The sequence below is a fragment of the Bos javanicus genome, chromosome 3 (assembly GCF_032452875.1).
Source record: "Bos javanicus breed banteng chromosome 3, ARS-OSU_banteng_1.0, whole genome shotgun sequence".
NCBI classification, from domain to species: Eukaryota; Metazoa; Chordata; class Mammalia; order Artiodactyla; family Bovidae; genus Bos; species Bos javanicus.
In genome coordinates this window covers 48,924,127-48,940,774 of record NC_083870.1, presented here as the reverse complement: position 1 = coordinate 48,940,774, position 16,648 = coordinate 48,924,127, and the positions used below count along the sequence as shown (strand labels likewise).

Genomic DNA, 16,648 nt, shown 5'->3' with positions numbered 1-16,648 from the left:
GGACTGATGCTAAAGCTGAAACTCCAATATTTTGGCCACCTCGTGCGAAGAGCTGACTCACTGGAAAAGACTCTGATGCTGGGAGGGATTGGGGGCAGGAGGAGAAGGGGACGACAGAGGATGAGATGGCTGGATGGCATCACCGACTCGATGGACATGAGTTTGGGTGAACTCTGGGATTTGGTGATGGACAGGGAGGCCTGGCGTGCTGCGATTCATGGGGTCGCAAAGAGTTGGACATGACTGAGTCGGAGCAACTGAACTGAACTGAACTGAACTGAACGAGTGGAAAGAGTATTCTAGCTCTTTTGGGGAAGGGGTGGGGATTTCCAGGAATCGGGCCACTGCCACTTTTGACCTTTATTGCGGGACTGCAGGCCTGTAAGTCATGGCACCTGTGGGTGTATCATCTAGCTTGCTGATGTGTTACAATGAACACACCCTAAGGCTCAAGATCTAGCGGAAGTCAACTCCATTTGGTTCTAGTCAGTTTAGGTAGTGTCCTCGGGCCACGTCATTCTTTTAAAGGTGTGCCCTGCCCCCTTCCTTCCGGTTTCAAGCTTGAGTACAGACCTGTATGAACCAAATCCCACACTAACCTGTTCTCTTTACCGTCCACAATTCAAAAAGAACATGCCACTGCAGACAGGCTCATCCCACACACTGCCCATGGCTCCTGTCCATTCCCATCACCACACATCTCCACTCTTCTTCCTGCCTGTCTTTGCATTCCAAATTCTCATTCTTTTCAGATTACTGCTGGTGAAAAGGGATAAAGTATTTTTTTAAGTGGGTTTGTTTTGTCAGAAAAGAAGCAGACTCATAAACACAGAGAACAAAACTAGTAGTTAACACCTTGTGGGGAGCAATTTAGGAGTTTAGGGATGGGGCAGTGGCAGGTACAAACTGTTGGTTGTAATAGGTTCAAGCATGTATTGTACAACATGGGGATTATAGCCAAGATTCCGTAACAATTATAAATGGAACATAACCTTTAAAAGTTATATAAAAAATTTTTTTAATTTCTTGAATAAATAGTAAAAAGTATAAAATTGAAGGAAAAAAAAAAGAAGTAGCTAGTACAAATGTTCAGTCTACTATCCTCAGCTTTAAACACTGGATTAAAATTGGCTCCTGTGGGAATGATAAATACCAAGTGCAAGACAACAGCTTCTCCAGCGAAGAGAGAAGCATGGGATCAGGGGCTCAACTGTACTTTTAACATACTTTTTTTAAACGGGAAAAGAAGTTTTTTTTTTACTTAAATTAAAGGCAAGTTTATATCTTATGGAGAGTAGGGGGTAGGAATTCTAGAGAAAATCACTTTACACTGATATCAAGGTAGACTGCAACTTCCTCAAGTTCACTATAGAATCTGAGACCATCCTATGGCCTGAAGTTACTAAATATTTACAGGAAATGACTATATATTCCCCAGCTATGGAAATCCACATCTGCCTGGGGTAAACCAGAGCAACATCTAAGGGCGTTTTAAATGTGGGCCCATCTCTGAGAGGTACAGCTGAACCTTCAGATCAAGGTAGCAACATATGGCACCAGCACAAAATTTCCCCTCCAAATATGTACAGTCAAATACAAAAATACTATGACTCAACATATGAATACTGTGAAATTAACAAAAAATTAGAGATTTTAAAATAAGAGGACCTGATCCAGGGCCTAAAGCAAACAGTATAACTAGGGAATGGCAGGAAAATGCAGAAACAACAGAATGTCAACTTTGTCTTCTCTATCTGGAAAATGACCATCAGACTACAGAATTTAGAATATACACAGTTAAAAAGTAGATTTAGAAAGTTAAAACTTAAAACAAGGAGGAAGTAATCATAGAGGCTGGATTCCCAGAAAAATCCAGACTCAAAAATAATGATAAGTAAAGATGTGCATACTGAATAGCTTCCCGTGTAAGGAATCTTGGCAAACAGTTAATAGGAACATAGAGAGGAGCCCACTCCTCCCCACTCTCACCCAGAGACAAGGGCCTCTCCTTTACAGGCTGAAGAGCCTGGCTGTCATGCTTGAGTGGACTCCAGAAAAGGTGTGTTGGCACTTAGGGGGCAGGACAGTCGCCACCAGGAGCCAGTGTCGGCATGCAAGGCACATCTAAGAACACCTGCCTGTGTCTTCTTGATGGCAGAACAGGCTTCACTCATCTTCCACACTTGCAGCCCGTGCCTGCCCATAGTGGATACTCAGCAAATTGGTTTTTTATTCACCAAGACTATTACCGGACTAGGGAAATGCCACAGATTAAAAAAATCTCTCTTGTTACCGAAAGGCATCAGCATTTGAATGGCTGGCTCTTATGGGCATCACATCTCCTTGATCTACCAATCTAGTCATCTTAGATGGATCGCTAGGGACATATCTGTTTTACTTTCTGATAAAAAGTCCCTTATGTCTATGGCACTCCTGAAACCCAGTTTTGTAACCCTAGAAGTAGGGCCAGGTCAGAAGCAACAAACATGCCCACTGTGCTGATCTACGTCAAGGCGGGAGGGGCTCCTAGGGATAGGCACCCAGAGGCTAAGAGTGAGATCTCTGCTCTTCTGTTTTGGTAATTAATGATTTGAAACTATTAGACACACTTATTAAACTTACAAAACATAAATCAGGAATAGTTTAAAAAAATTCTTTTGAATTCTGAAAGATCCTAACTTAATAAACAAATTCTTTAAGATATATGTAAAATCCTGCCCCAAAATTCTAGAACTAACTAGTAATGCTTACTCAGTGATCCTAAGAAAAGTGAGTGCTATTTTGGTCTGCAGAGGTCTACAATTATTTATAAAATACACACTATTGCTCATCTTATTTGTTTGATGAAAGCAGCCTCATGAGGTAAATCAAGGAAAGGATTATTAAATGAAACAAATGTGAGAGGAGTATGTGAACTATAAAGCCTTAGGCAATTATCATCACCCCTACTTTAGAGACTGAAAAAAATCAACCTGCCAAAGCACGGATTGGAATCTTTCTTCAAACCACCTCATCAGGTGATGACATTGATCAAAACAGAATGAGTTAGTGCTCTGTAGTCAAACAAAAGAGTTAGTTAATAATCCCACTGTGCCCTGGTAGTCAGTTCTGTGTGCCACACTCTAAAAGAAGACATTGACAAACCAGGATCAGTTTCTAGAAGGAGCAAACTAGGTGGGGAAAAGATTAGGAAAACCGCATATAGCCTATCATGAGACCGGTCAGCTGGGAGCGGCTACATTTGACCTAGAAGGGTCTCTGGGGGCCCAAGAACAGACTAGTACCGTCTAACTATGTAGATGGATGTCGTAAAGAAGAGGGAGTGATTTACTCTGAACGCCACACAGACCCTGGATTAAGCACAGAAATCCTGGGGAGCCGACTAGAGGCACACAGGAGGGGAGGAGACGGGCACCAATGCGGTACAGGTGGCAAGGACACAACTCAGAGACCAAACAAGATTTTCAGGCACTTGTCTCCTCATAGGACTCTGTGTGTGTGTGTGTGTGCATACGCACGTACTCAGCCACTCAGTTGTGTCCGACTCTTTGCAACCCCATGGACTGTAGCCCTCCAGGCTCCTCTGTCTATGGAATTTTCCAGGCAAGAATACTGGATCGGGTTGCCATTTCCTACTCCAGGGGATCTCACGGACCCAGAGATTGAACCTACATCTCCTGCATTGGCAGGCAGATTCTCTACCACTGTGCTACCCAAGAAGCCTCTTAAATAATCTGAGTCAGGCATGTGAACAGTACTGAAGACGATTCCTTTCTTCTTCTGTAATTACAAGGAGTATCATTGGCAGTAGTCTTTTTGTAGCTTGAGAATGTCTATTCATTGGCAAGTTTGCTTCATAGGATAAGTCTCGGAGTCCATTATGACCTGAGGCAGAAAGCATGAAATCCACCCTCACATCCCAAGTGTCAACTGTAAACTCGTCCCTCCCCAGCTTGGAAGCCCTCTCCACTTCCAGACCACTGACCACGCACACCCAAGTGTTCCCAGCTGCCTACCCTGGCACAGAGTCAGAACACACACACTGCCCCTACTCTGAGCTTCTGATGGACAACAGTGGAAAGTAGACCAAGGAGAAACAGACCCCACCATCTCATTAGCTCTCAGGAGAGCTCCTCCTGGGGGTCCCTTTCTGCTTACTATGATAGAGTCTGCCCATTGGAGAAATGGCTTTATACAATCAGCACAGAATAGGATTGACACATCTTATTTTACATGTAGTATAGATGCTGGCTAGAGATATGTCTTGAGAGTCTTAAGATGTATTGTCTGTGCAAGCTATCATTGCCTTTTTTTTCCCCATGAAAACTAGAGGGAAGGAATTTTCCATGAGGGCACTCTCGCATCTCAACAGTAAAAACTAACTTCACATTGTACCTGATTGTAATGCAATCTGAGAGCACAGAAAGGGAGGGAGAAAGAGAGTTTCTCTGGAAGCACGGAAGCCTCCATCAGATGGCTGCACCCAAACACCAAGGTATCCTGGATGCTGTGTCATGAAGCTTGCAGGTCACCCAGGCACAAATAACAAAATCAGCCCAACTTCACATCCTTTCCAATCAAGGGCCAAGGAAGGGAATGAAGAGACAGCAGTGCCCAGGCTGCAAAGGGGGCTCCAGGAGGACTGAGCAGAGAAGCGGCTGAATCAACAGTGTTTTCCACATGTAGGCCTTGGCCTGGACCCTCTTCTCCTGCTACTGCTGTGTATGCCATCAGATATCAGGGGGTCTGTGAGAAGAGCAACACAGCACTCGCAACAGAAAAAGGGGTCTTATCCACCTCGGTTCTGTTTCTCTGGTCCTCATCCTTTTTATCGGGTTGGCCGAAAAGTTCATTCGGGAAAATCTGAAAAAACTTTTTGGCCAACCCAATACCTTCCCCGTTTTTCATGGCAAAGCTTCTTCTCTGTGCTGCTTTGCTCCCACCCGCCATGTGTATTGAGCCCTGGCCTTTATCTAGTCCATCAATGGGGAAGCGCAATGAAACAAGTGCATCTTCAGTTGAACCTGCTGCCAGCCTCGAACACTGTCTTGTTTCTCTTCTTATCAAGACAACCCTCCCCATTTCCTCACTTATTCCTAAACTCCACTCCACTCCCATCAGAAATTTGCTCTACTGAAAATGATCTCTTAAAAGCTCACCAGTGGTCTCTCCGTGGCCAAGTCCGGTGGCCTGTTTCCTTTTCCGGGCCTCTCTGCAGCACTCCTGGGGCCCCCTCCCACCTCTCTTCCTTCCGACTTCTTGTTAAAAGATCTGGAGCTTCCCCCTCTGGTCTGCCTTCTCCTCCTCCCCTGAGAGATGCCAATTTGCCCTGAGTTCTGACCTCAAATTAAAATGGTTAGGAGCATGCGCCCCGGAAACTGAATGCTCTATTTAGAATCCCATCTCTGCCATGCCCATTTCCTCACCTGTAAATCAGAGATCATTAATAACACTCACATCAGAAGGTGCTGAGAAGAATCAATGACTTCATTTACATAAATCTTAAGACCCCAATAAATGTTAACCCTTCACTTTCTATCTACATTTTGCTGGCCACTCCTGTCCAGGTACTCTTTGATAGCTATTTTGATAAGGTTATCATTTTGATGCCAACTGAGCTATTAAAAAAAAAAATTACAGTCAAATAATTTATAAAAAGAGATGCCCTCACTCCATTCTTTAGCCTCATCTCATTGCCAACTCCTACTTGAGTCTGGTGGAAGTGACAGATGGAGTAGGGGCCACAAATGTCACTGACTTAAGACTTGAAAATAAAGAACTAAAGCAAGAGACTTGAATTTCGACAAGGTTTCTCTGATAGTTTTGTTTGTTTTTAACATCAAGAGGAGATCTCCCTTCTTTTTTGAACCATTAGTGAGAACTAGTCAACTGATTTTTAAGGCAGCAAGTTGGCAATATCCATAAGCACATTTAAATGTTGGATCAGAAGTTACACACTTTTCCACACAAGTGCCTTTTTAAGGAAATATCCACCAGTAGGGAAGTAATGAATAAATACATAATTGAAGTCCACACGATAGACTATAATTCAATTTCTAAAATGTCCAAATGATATTTAAAGTTGTACAAGCAGTTGGGTGGGGGTAAGGGATACAGAATACTTTTGCTTCTTTACTTTCATATTTTGGTAGTTTGCATTCTTCCTGACAAATATTTCATTCATAAAATAAGGATCAAAAAAGAAAAGAGTTTCTCATAGGCAAAGAAGATGGCATCCCAAGGTAGGTACATCGTATTCACGCAGTGATGACCTGGCCAAGGTCACGGGCTTGGCAGGGATTCATCTGGACCACGTGTGGCTCCACACTCTGAGTCTTTTCCACCCCTGAATGTTCTCCCACTCCCACCCTTCTAACTAAGCTGAGACAGGAACTCTCTAAGCTAGCACAGGCAACTCTGCGGCCTGCAGACAAAGGATTAAGAACCGAGAACAGGGTGGTGGCTTAGACTCTGTGGCTTAAAAGTCCTTCCAACTCAGGGAGATGTGAGAAGGCATGCAACAACAACCAGCACCGTCACTGCAGCAGATTGGTGCGCCGTGAACTTGCTGCGGCTTCGATTCAAAACAGCCCCGGAATCTGCAGTCTCGAAGGGTGTTGCCAGCGTGGTTCAAAAGTTCATAATGAGAGATTTGGCAGAGATGCCTCAGACTAAAAACATTTCAGTTCTTCCACTGGCCCCTATAAAAAGTAGCTTCCTTCCACATGCATGTTTTAGAAAATGCTGGAAAGGGTGTCAACAGCAGAGTTGTCACTGAAAGGAGAAAACAGAAAATGAAAACAACAAAGCCCAGAGAGGAAGAAATTTAGGAACAAAACCTGGCAGGCAAAGTGTGTGTGTGTGTGTGTGTGTGTGTGTGTGCGCGTGTGTGTCCGAGGTGAGGTTGGGGGAGGGGGTTTTATCCACATCTAGGTCTCTGAAGAAAGAGAAAGACAGAGACGAATGCATGTCCATTCAGGGGAAGAGATCTGGCTGTGGGAGCACTCTGAAGAGCAGCCCTAAGGTTCCAGCTCAGCTCCTAATGGCCAAGGACTCCAACAAGCTCAAAATGTGCTATTTCATATAAGTAGAGTTTCTATACTCAATTAGAAGTATGATTGCTGTTGCTATTTTTGCTTCCAAAGTAGAATCACATGTTGGAGTTATGAGAGACTCACTACACATGGTATTGATTATTTTCTCTATTTCCTCCCACGTGAAACAAGAGGAGGGAGGGAAAACTGCAATCATAAAGCACTCTCCCCATCCAATTGAGGCGCCTTCTGCAGCACTAGGCAGGCAGAGAGGCTTAAGATAATGATGAAAGATTAGTGTGCAAACATCTGAGAAGAGGAAAGAAGAAACAACAATGATATCATAGCAGTGTGCCTAGCCACTTAGCAGCTGGGATCCCCTGGAAGACGTGTGGGCGAAGAGAGGAAAGGGCCATAAATGCTTGACTATGACTTGCCCAGAAGGCCTCCTGTCTTTATACTCGCATCCCTAATTCCTGACCTTCCCAGGGCGGATATGCCTGCCTCACACTCACACCCTGAAGCTTCCTGGTCCTGGGAGGGAAGAGGTTCCCTCCCTACAGACCTGGGGGAAGCTAGGAATTAAGTCTTTTCTCCTCACAGACTTGCTTCACACAGGTCTAGGGAGAGCCTTCCTAAAACCATTTAGGACTCAAGGCCTCCAGCGACAATGCTACAAGATAAATATGTTTAGCAGTCCATGCGGAGGAATACCCACCCTGTCTGAAATCCAGAAATGAAAGGTGTATCTTGTCTAACAGAAATCGATTTCTTAGGAAGAAAAAGCAAAGTACTGGTACACCCAGAAAGCGAGGCCTTTAGCTCTACACAGAAGTCCACGGCCCTGAGGGCAGTGTGAACAGAGACAGCCCAGGGTTCACTGCAGGACTCCATTACAGGCTGCCGGGGGAGAAGGTGTGATTCAGGACTCAGGGAGCAGAGCACAGTCCTGAGTTAGAAATAGGGAAGTACTGCTTGGCTCTGTAGCCCCCTATCTGCCAGAAGCCTCATTCAGACACAGACTGGTGCATGAATGTTCAAGTGCTCAAGATAATCTCAAAATCTAGAAGGTAAAAGCAGCACAGATTGGTGCATGAATGTTCAAGTTCTCGAGATAATCTCAAAATCCAGAAGGTAAAAGAAGCTGGGGAGAACACAGGACTGAATCTAACCAGCAGAACAAAATGGAATAATTGCTAACATGTACATAATGTGTACTTTGGGTTCTAGGTATTATTTGAAACATGTTACATAGATTATCTTGTTTATTTTACCCCAAACACTACAGATAGGTACTAGCATACCCACGCTTTACAGATGAGACACTGAGAGGTTATTTGCCCAAAGTCACAGGGTAAGAGGCAGAACCAAGATTAGGAGCCAGTCAGAGCCTCCAGGGCCACCAGGTTCTACTTTCTCATGGAGAAGAACTTAGAGGGGACCCACGTGACAACTTCAAGTTCACAAAGATTCCCATGGTCATGCTTTCATAAAATGTGCAAAATACTTTTTTTTTTTTGTACTGATGAACTCTAAATTGTATAAGCTTCAGGCCCCACAAACAGCGTGAATCAACTGCAGGCTCAAAAAACCCTTAACAAAAACCTGAGCACAAGTACATATGAGTAACAGTTAAGAGCCCACATGGCTAGAGCTCAGAGTTCAGGAAAGCCAAGGCACATAGTATGCACCATAGAAGGATGCCTAGAAGAAAATCAAACCTGTGAAAAAATTTTAACAAGTTCCTTCCCATGACCTAGTCATATTGAGATGAGAAATAAGCATTTCCCCTCTCTCTTGGATATAATGGTCATGACTGGCTGAAAAACCAAAACCACCCAACTGTCCTTTTTTTTTTTTAATGTAATATATAATATTAACTGGGGTCCCTGATACATTGTTCAGTGAAAAGAAAACAATTACTGATCTCATAATCCCACGTGGAAAGGGAAAACGCCTACAGAAATAGAGGATCTGACTCTTGATGATGGTTGCAGCAAGGTCTTCACTGTCAAGCTCACTTTGGGAATTTTAAAGGACAGAGGTAGACAAATAGCACTATTTCCACAAAGAAAAGAATGTAAATAGCTATAGATCATAGGATAGTGAGTTTGATAATGATCCTCATTAATACTCCAGAGTAAACAAGTCTGAGTACTTTAAATGGGTAACAGGTACCTCTTCTCAGTTCAGCAAACTGTGTTTTCTTTGGGTTTCCCTCATAGCTCAATCAGTAAAGAATCTGCCTGCAATGCAGGAGACCTGGGTTTGATCCTTGGGTTGGGAAGATCCCCTGGAGAAGGAAATGGCAACCCACTCCAGTATTCTTGTCTGAAGAATCCCATGGACAGAGGCACCTAGCAGGCTACAGTCCATGGGGTTGCAAGAGTCAGACACAACTTAGCAACTAAACCACCAACCACCATTTTAAATGGGTAGTAGGTACCTCTTCTCAATTCAGCAAACTGTTTTTCCTTTAATTGTTTTGGTCAAGACAGGAAAACAAACCCCCAAAGCAGGCAAATTGCAATGGTACACCCCTACCAGGACTGGCACATATCCAGTGGGCTTAAGGGCCACTTCACAGGAGGCCTTTTGGGAGATGACCGACAGAGTCTTGCAGAGGGGATCTCTACTGTTCCTCCCTAACCTTGGAGCCTAAGAAAGAACTTCAACAAGAAGGAATTATCTCAGTGATAAATTTTCAGTGTAGTATTAACAATGAAAACAAACTGAAGAAAAATGAACTATAAAAATCTCCACGTCCTTCAAAAACTTCACACTTGTACCACAGAATTTCTTTACATAGACTTCTCAAACACTGCTACTTTCCAGTTTCTAGAGACAGTAAAATCTATTCCTGACGAATAAATTCATTAAATCAATAAATACTTATTGGGCATCCATTTATGTGCCAAGTTGTATTCTAAAAGATAGATTTTTGAGATATCTCACCAATGAATAAGACAGAGATCCTACTGCTGGTATAAAGAGATAATAAACAAAAAGTTCTAAATTAAAAAGCTATTACTGAACTGTAAAGTCAAAAAAAAGCTAAAGCTAAACCTATCCATACATTTTTATCAGGATTCTCTAGCAGCAAAACGAGGCAGACTACGTTACAGCACAATTTACAGCAGGAGTCCACTATCACCCTGGGGTTACTCTGATCGGTGGAGCAACCTGCTTGTCCAAATGGCACTGGGCTGGCAGGCCGGCAGGGTCTCAATGGGACATTTGGTAATAATATTTAACTGGACATGGAACAGCAGACTGGTTCCAAATAGGAAAAGGAGTACGTCAAGGCTGTATATTGTCACCCTGCTTATTTAACTTCTATGCAGAGTACATCATGAGAAATGCTGGGCTGGAAGAAGCACAAGCTGGAATCAAGATTGCCGGGAGAAATATCAATAACCTCAGATATGCAGATGACACCACCCTTATGGCAGAAAGTGAAGAGGAACTAAAGAGCCTCTTGATGAAAGTGAAAGAGGAGCGTGAAAAAGTTGGCTTAAAGCTCAACATTCAGAAAACTAAGATCATGGCATCTAGTCCCATCACTTCATGGGAAATAGATGGGGAAACAGTGGAAACAGTGTCAGACTTTATTTTTGGGGGCTCCAAAATCACTGCAGATGGTGATTGCAGCCATGAAATTAAAAGACCCTTACTCCTGGGAAGGAAAGTTATGACCAACCTAGACAGCATATTCAAAACCAGAGACATTACTTTGCCAACAAAGGTCCATCTAGTCAAGGCCATGGTTTTTCCAGTGGTCATGTATGAATGTGAGAGTTGGACTGTGAAGAAAGCTGAGCGCTGAAGAATTGATGCTTTTGAACTGTGGTGTTGGAGAAGACTCTTGAGAGTCCCTTGGACTGCAAGGAGATCCAACTAGTCCATCCTAAAGGAGATCAGTCCCGGGTGTTCATTGGAAGGACTGATGCTGAAGCTGCAACGCCAATACTTTGGCCACCTGATGTGAAAAGCTGATTCACTGGAAAAGACCCTGATGCTGGGAGGGATTGGGGGCAAGAGGAGAAGGGGACGACAGAGGATAGATGGCTGGATGCCATCACCGACTTGATGGACATGAGTTTGGGTGGACTCCGGGAGTTGGTGATGGACAGGGAGGCCTGGTGTGCTGCGACTGGGTTGCAAAGAGTCGGACACGACTGAGCGACTGATCTGATCTGAACTGATATTTAATTATTACTCTATGATTGCTTAATTTACTTTTTAAAGACTTACAATTTTAGTAGTAAATCATCCAAAGTGGTTTTTGTCTGTTGAGGGATACCATCTTGAAACCAAAAAGACTGTGTGAGAAGCTACTTTGCTCAAATCAGACATTCCTTGGGAGCAGAAACTGTGAGAATGTACATTCCAATTCCATTCTTCTTAATATCTCAATTAGACCCCTCCCCCAAAACATACCCAGGTAAGATCACTGCATCTCCACTCACTCCTGCCCCACAGCTAACTCCTCCCCCACAGCTAACTCCTCCCCTTCCCTGAGAACTGTAAGTGCCCCCTGCAGCACTTGCTCTAAGACTGGTGAGGGCATACTTCACTAAATCCTCAGCTTTACAAGAAAGTACCCTGGATTCCCAGGTGGCGTGGTGGTAAAGAATCCGCCTGCCGGTGAAGGGGCTGCTGGAGACCAAGCAAGGTTCAATCCCTGGGTCGGGAAGATCCCCTGGAGGAGGAAATGGCAACGCACTCCAGTATTCTTGCCTGGGAAATCCCATGGACAGAGAAGCCTGGCAGGCTACAGTCTATGGGGGTCAGAGTTGGACACGACTGAGCATGCATGCATGCACCCTGACTCCAACATCAGAACCAAGTGTCGGAAATGCTGTGCTTCCCTTTGGGGCCTGTCATGTTTCCATGGTTCATAAGGCACAGGGGTATTTACCTCTGGTCCCTTAGATGCAGCCAAGGGCCTGGCTCAACTTGTATGATCCATGTAAGACCTTTCTACTTTTACGTTTCCGTCTCTCACTGAACTATCTACAGCAGCTTCTATGTTTTCCTGGACCTTCTACTACATATAGTCTTTGTAGATTGCAAGTTATAATCCTTTTCTTGTTATTAGAGAGAGACTGTTATACTGCAGGCTAAAGGATTCTACTTTTTTTAGGCTGTTTTCAAACATCTTTTAGCCAATTAAAAACAACAACAAAAAATTGTATATTCTGCCATGTATTATCTTCTCAAACAAGTATCTTAAATTGACTGAAATTTTATTATTTAAAATTAAAATTTAAATTTTCCCTTGAAATTTTATTAATTAAAGCTGCTGCTGCTGCTAAGTCGCTTCAGTCGTGTCCGACTCTGTGCGACCCCAAAGACAGCAGCCCACCAGGCTTCCCCATCCTATCTAAGATCAAAGGCTTCCTCAATTCATTGATGAACTGCTTTCGCAGCTCAAATATAAATAGACTAAAGGCTTTTTAAAATAAAATGGAATATTTAAAGAGGCAGTGACATACAAGTCTAAGACATACAAGACTAAGACTAATGCTAATTTTCTATTATAAGAATTAATATCCACAACATACTCATTGAGTACTTACTACAAGCCAGACACATCTCAGTAACACAGAGTTTAGAGGTGGTAACTATTACTCCCCCATTTACCGATTAGGAAACTAGGACAGAAATGTCAAATAACTTGCCCAACATCATTCAAGGCAGGTAAGTGGCAGGGGGGGATTAGAACCCACATCTGCCTCACTCCAAGGTCCATACCACACTCCCACTCCCCACATGGTTAAATGAGGTTTTAAGGAAAAAAAAAAAAAAACCAAAACTGACATTTAAGCAACCTATCATAGAGAAAAAGCAAGTTATGTTATGCAATACACTGAGAAAAAAGCAAGAAGAAATCAAAAGCTATCCAAATGAAGCAGTGTCAAGGTTCAAGTTCCACAGACCCACTCATCAGGTGGTTATGAGCCCTCAGCTGAAATGCATTATCTCATACCAAGAATTAGCAAACAGGGATATTTGATTTCCAAGCCCAATTAAAACAGCATTAAATGAATAATCATGATGCCAGGAAGTGACAGGTGGACAGCAAAAATAGCGGGGAGGGGGATAGACAATAGTGACTGGTAACAGAACAGCCTTAAGTACTGCACTGAACTAAGACATCACTCTTCGAATTTAAATTCTTAGAATATTCCAACTTTCTCCTGTGATCTTGAGCAAATCACACCTCTCTGAGCTTCAGCATCCTGATCTGTAAATGATGTTGGATAATCCCAGGAATCCTCCCCATCTCAGAGGGCTGCTCTGCTATGGAGATCAAAAGACTTCCTATGAAAGGATACAGTCTGAAAGAACCATATAAATGAAAGGGGTTATTAAAGGTTGGTTTGATGCTTAAAGGGATAAACCCACAGTTATACAAACCAAAAGTGAAAACCAACTTTCCAAAGATCCTGAAAGCTGAGGTTTTACTATTTTTAAAAATGTATAATAATTACAGTTATTAATGATCTAGCCTCAGTCCATGCACTTCCTTCAGTCTACTCAATAAGTAGGAAAGGGGCAGAAGTTGCTTCATTAATCAGCAAAAAGATGATATTAACAGCCAAGAAAAGTCAGTCACTTGAAGGACTGCCAAGGTCAGTACCTCATTTACAACGGAAAAGGTAGAGACTTAAGGTTTGCCATACAAGTATCTCAAGGGCAAATTAAAATTAACGTGCACAAAGCCAGGCCAGGCTATTACATCCAGCAAATTGGACACGCTGATTCCACTGAAAGGATTCCTAAAGGTCCACTTGCAAACCTTGGAAAGAACAGCACAATAGTCTAGGGGTTTTCAGTTGGTGGGGTTTGTACTCACAAACCACTCACTTTTCTGTTCTTCAAAACAGTGTTCAGGAAACCGCTTTCTAATACAGGCAACACACTTGACAAGGTAAAAGATCTAGATTTCAATTTTAGATACACAAACTAAAATCAACTGCTTGCTTCAGAGATTGTTTAGAATTTAGTAACAACTGAATTAATAATATGATGTGGAGACTATATCAGGGATTGGGCAGAGCCACAATTCTCCCTTGGGGTGTGACAATGGTGCGCTTCATAGTCCCTGGGTAATTCCCTCCACACTTCCTACACCCCCAACGCTGGGATGTTACAGTTCTGACAATGCCGGTAAATTCTACCAGAGGTAGGACGGTTCGGGGGCAATCCTGACATGCTTCGGCTCCCGGGAGGTTAATGGGAATTAAACCACAGCAGCCCTCCTTTGTGGCGCTTTGGCCAGAACAGCAGAAAGGAGACAATGAGCGTTCTGTGCGCAGTTCCGCGCGGATTGGCTGTTCTCTCCCCCCAGAAACCCCTGATGTCATGGGCTTGGAATGCAGGGAGGGAGGAAGGAAGGAGAGGGTTTGGGGAGGGGGACGCCTCTCATCTCTTTCCCAGACCGAAAGTCCCAAAGATAAACTCAACGCATTCTTATGCTGGGCAAAGTGGCAAAACCGAGGGTTACCAAAGCCCAATCACTCCAAACTACAGTCCACCTCGGCAAATAAACCCTGAACAAAAGCAACGCACGAAGATTTCCTTGATACCGTTAAAGTCTAACGTACTACAAACTTTAGTGTTTTGGTTTTGTTTTCTTTTAAGGAAAAAAAAAAAGCTCAAGTCTACAGCAGATATTCCCGAAGCGGCGCGCTCAGGCTTTGTTTCCTCTTGCCGCAAAAGCAGCAGCAACTGGCACCGGGATTCGAAAACCAGGAAGGGTTCTGGCCGGCTCCCGTCCTTCCGGTGGTCCTAGGGCCCTTGCCTCAGGCCGCTTAGCGGTCTCCCACCCCGCAAGAGGCGAGGAACAATGGGGACCCAGTTTGCCCACTAACCGCCTAACTCGATTCGCGGCTTTGAATTCCGCCCGGGGGCTAGAGTGGGTGAAGGTCCAGGGTCTGCCAGGGGCCCGGGCTGGGGTGGATGGCGGAGGCTGCTCGCTGGGTCCCCAGCCTTGCCGACGGGCCCCACCTAAGGGCGAATGACCAGGCAGGAGCGCCCCCTTGCCGGAGGGGTGGGTCCTGCAGCCGCGGACCCGCTCCTGGAACCAAGGGACGGCGCTGAGGGATTCCAAGAGCCTGGGAACCCACCGCCCGTCGCTAGCCTCGGCCCGCGGCGCTGGAACAAAGCCAGCTGAGCGCCCGGGAGCCTGCGCTTGCAGCCGGGGACAGGACGGGGACGCGCAGAAACTGTCGCGCACCCCCTTCCCCGCCCCGACATCTACTATCCGCGAAGCCCGCCAGCAAAGGCGCGCGGGGAGAAGCGCGGCCCCAGCCACCCGGGTCTCAGGGTCCCGGGGCGGCGCCCTGCATCCCACCTCTGGCCCCAGGGTCCCGCCCCATCCGAGCCCAGGCGTACCTTGTTCTTGACCTCGGCCGAGAGCCCATAGGAAGGGCCCTTGTTGAAGTGGGTCATGATGATTCGCGCGGCGGGAAGAGGCTGAGTTCGGGTCCGGGGGTTTCTTGCACTCGGTTTCCCCGCTCCTGGCCCCGAAGAGTGGCCGCACTACAAGATGCTCGGAGCTCGCTCTCCTGGGCGGCGCAGGAGTCGCCGGGACGCGGCGGCGGGACGCGGGCGGTGCCTCGGCTACTCGATCGGACGAGGTCCCCCAGCCGCTCCCGCTCGGCTCCGGAGTCCCGCACGAACTGCCCCCCACCGCCTCCCCCGGACTTCCAGGGATTGGCCGACTAGCCCGACCAATGGAGGGCCGCCGCCTCCCGCGTCTCTGGAGAGGGGGCGGCGCGGCCAATTGAAGGGCGGCGGGCGCAGCGCTCCCTCCCGGCGCGGATCTCTGGCCCCGGTCCCCGCCCTCACGCCTTGCAGGGTCGAAGCGGCCCCTCCTCCAAGCCCTGCGGAGCCGGCAGCGCCGGCGGAGGCCTGCCCCGCAATGGGAGTCGCCCTGGCTCCCGGGGGCTTCGCAGAGGCCCGGAGTTCGTGTCAACTTCCAGGCATCCGCTTGCGGCCAGCAAAGGGGAGGGAAGCCCACCAGGGTTGACCCGTGGCTGATCCACCGCCTCCTTCTGCCTCCTCCCTGGCTGCAGACCCCACGCGCGCAGGTGGCGGGCAGGACCCCTCCATTCGACGCGGGGGGCAGCCTTGGAGCCCCTGTGCCCGAGAAAGGGGGGCCCCCTCCTCCGACACCTGCTTCTTCCTCCCTTACCCTACAGCTTCCCACACCTGTTGGTCTGACCTCTCCACTGCTGCCGTCCTGGGAACAGTCAAGGCTTCGGGCCAAATTCGAGCTCACTCGGTGTGCTGTACGGAAAAAAGTGGGGAATGTGCCATGGCAGAGCCTGGGCATTTTAAATAATTTTCTGGATTCGCAGCAACTCCTTTTTACAAGCATCTTTTATACGGGGTTCAGCTAATCCAAAAACCCAGGTGACTGTTCTCTTTCTCTCTCTCTCTCTCTTTCTCTGTCTCTAATCCGTAGGCTTCTTTGAGCCAGATCTTTTGTGTAGAGCTAAGTAAACTTGTATCCTTTAGGCCAGAAGGCCCTCCATCCTTTCATGGTCCCGCTTCCAACGCATCACTTTCTTTCCCTCAGATCTCAAATAACTTGATAGAGA

General features: G+C 45.9%; 1 protein-coding gene across 2 annotated transcripts in view; it reads right to left on the bottom strand.

The window, feature by feature from the left end:
• CNN3 (calponin 3) overlaps positions 1–15,740 on the bottom strand; it is a 30,469-nt gene extending 14,729 nt beyond the window's left edge. Inside the window, exon 1 of one of the 2 annotated variants that reach the window (XM_061411138.1) lies at positions 15,438–15,740. In XM_061411138.1, the coding sequence (XP_061267122.1) occupies positions 15,438–15,494 (57 nt within the window). In that variant the 5' untranslated portion in view covers positions 15,495–15,740. The remainder of the gene's footprint in view (positions 1–15,437) is intronic. The other variant, XM_061411139.1, reaches the window with a different exon arrangement.
• Positions 15,741–16,648: the final 908 nt, after the last annotated feature.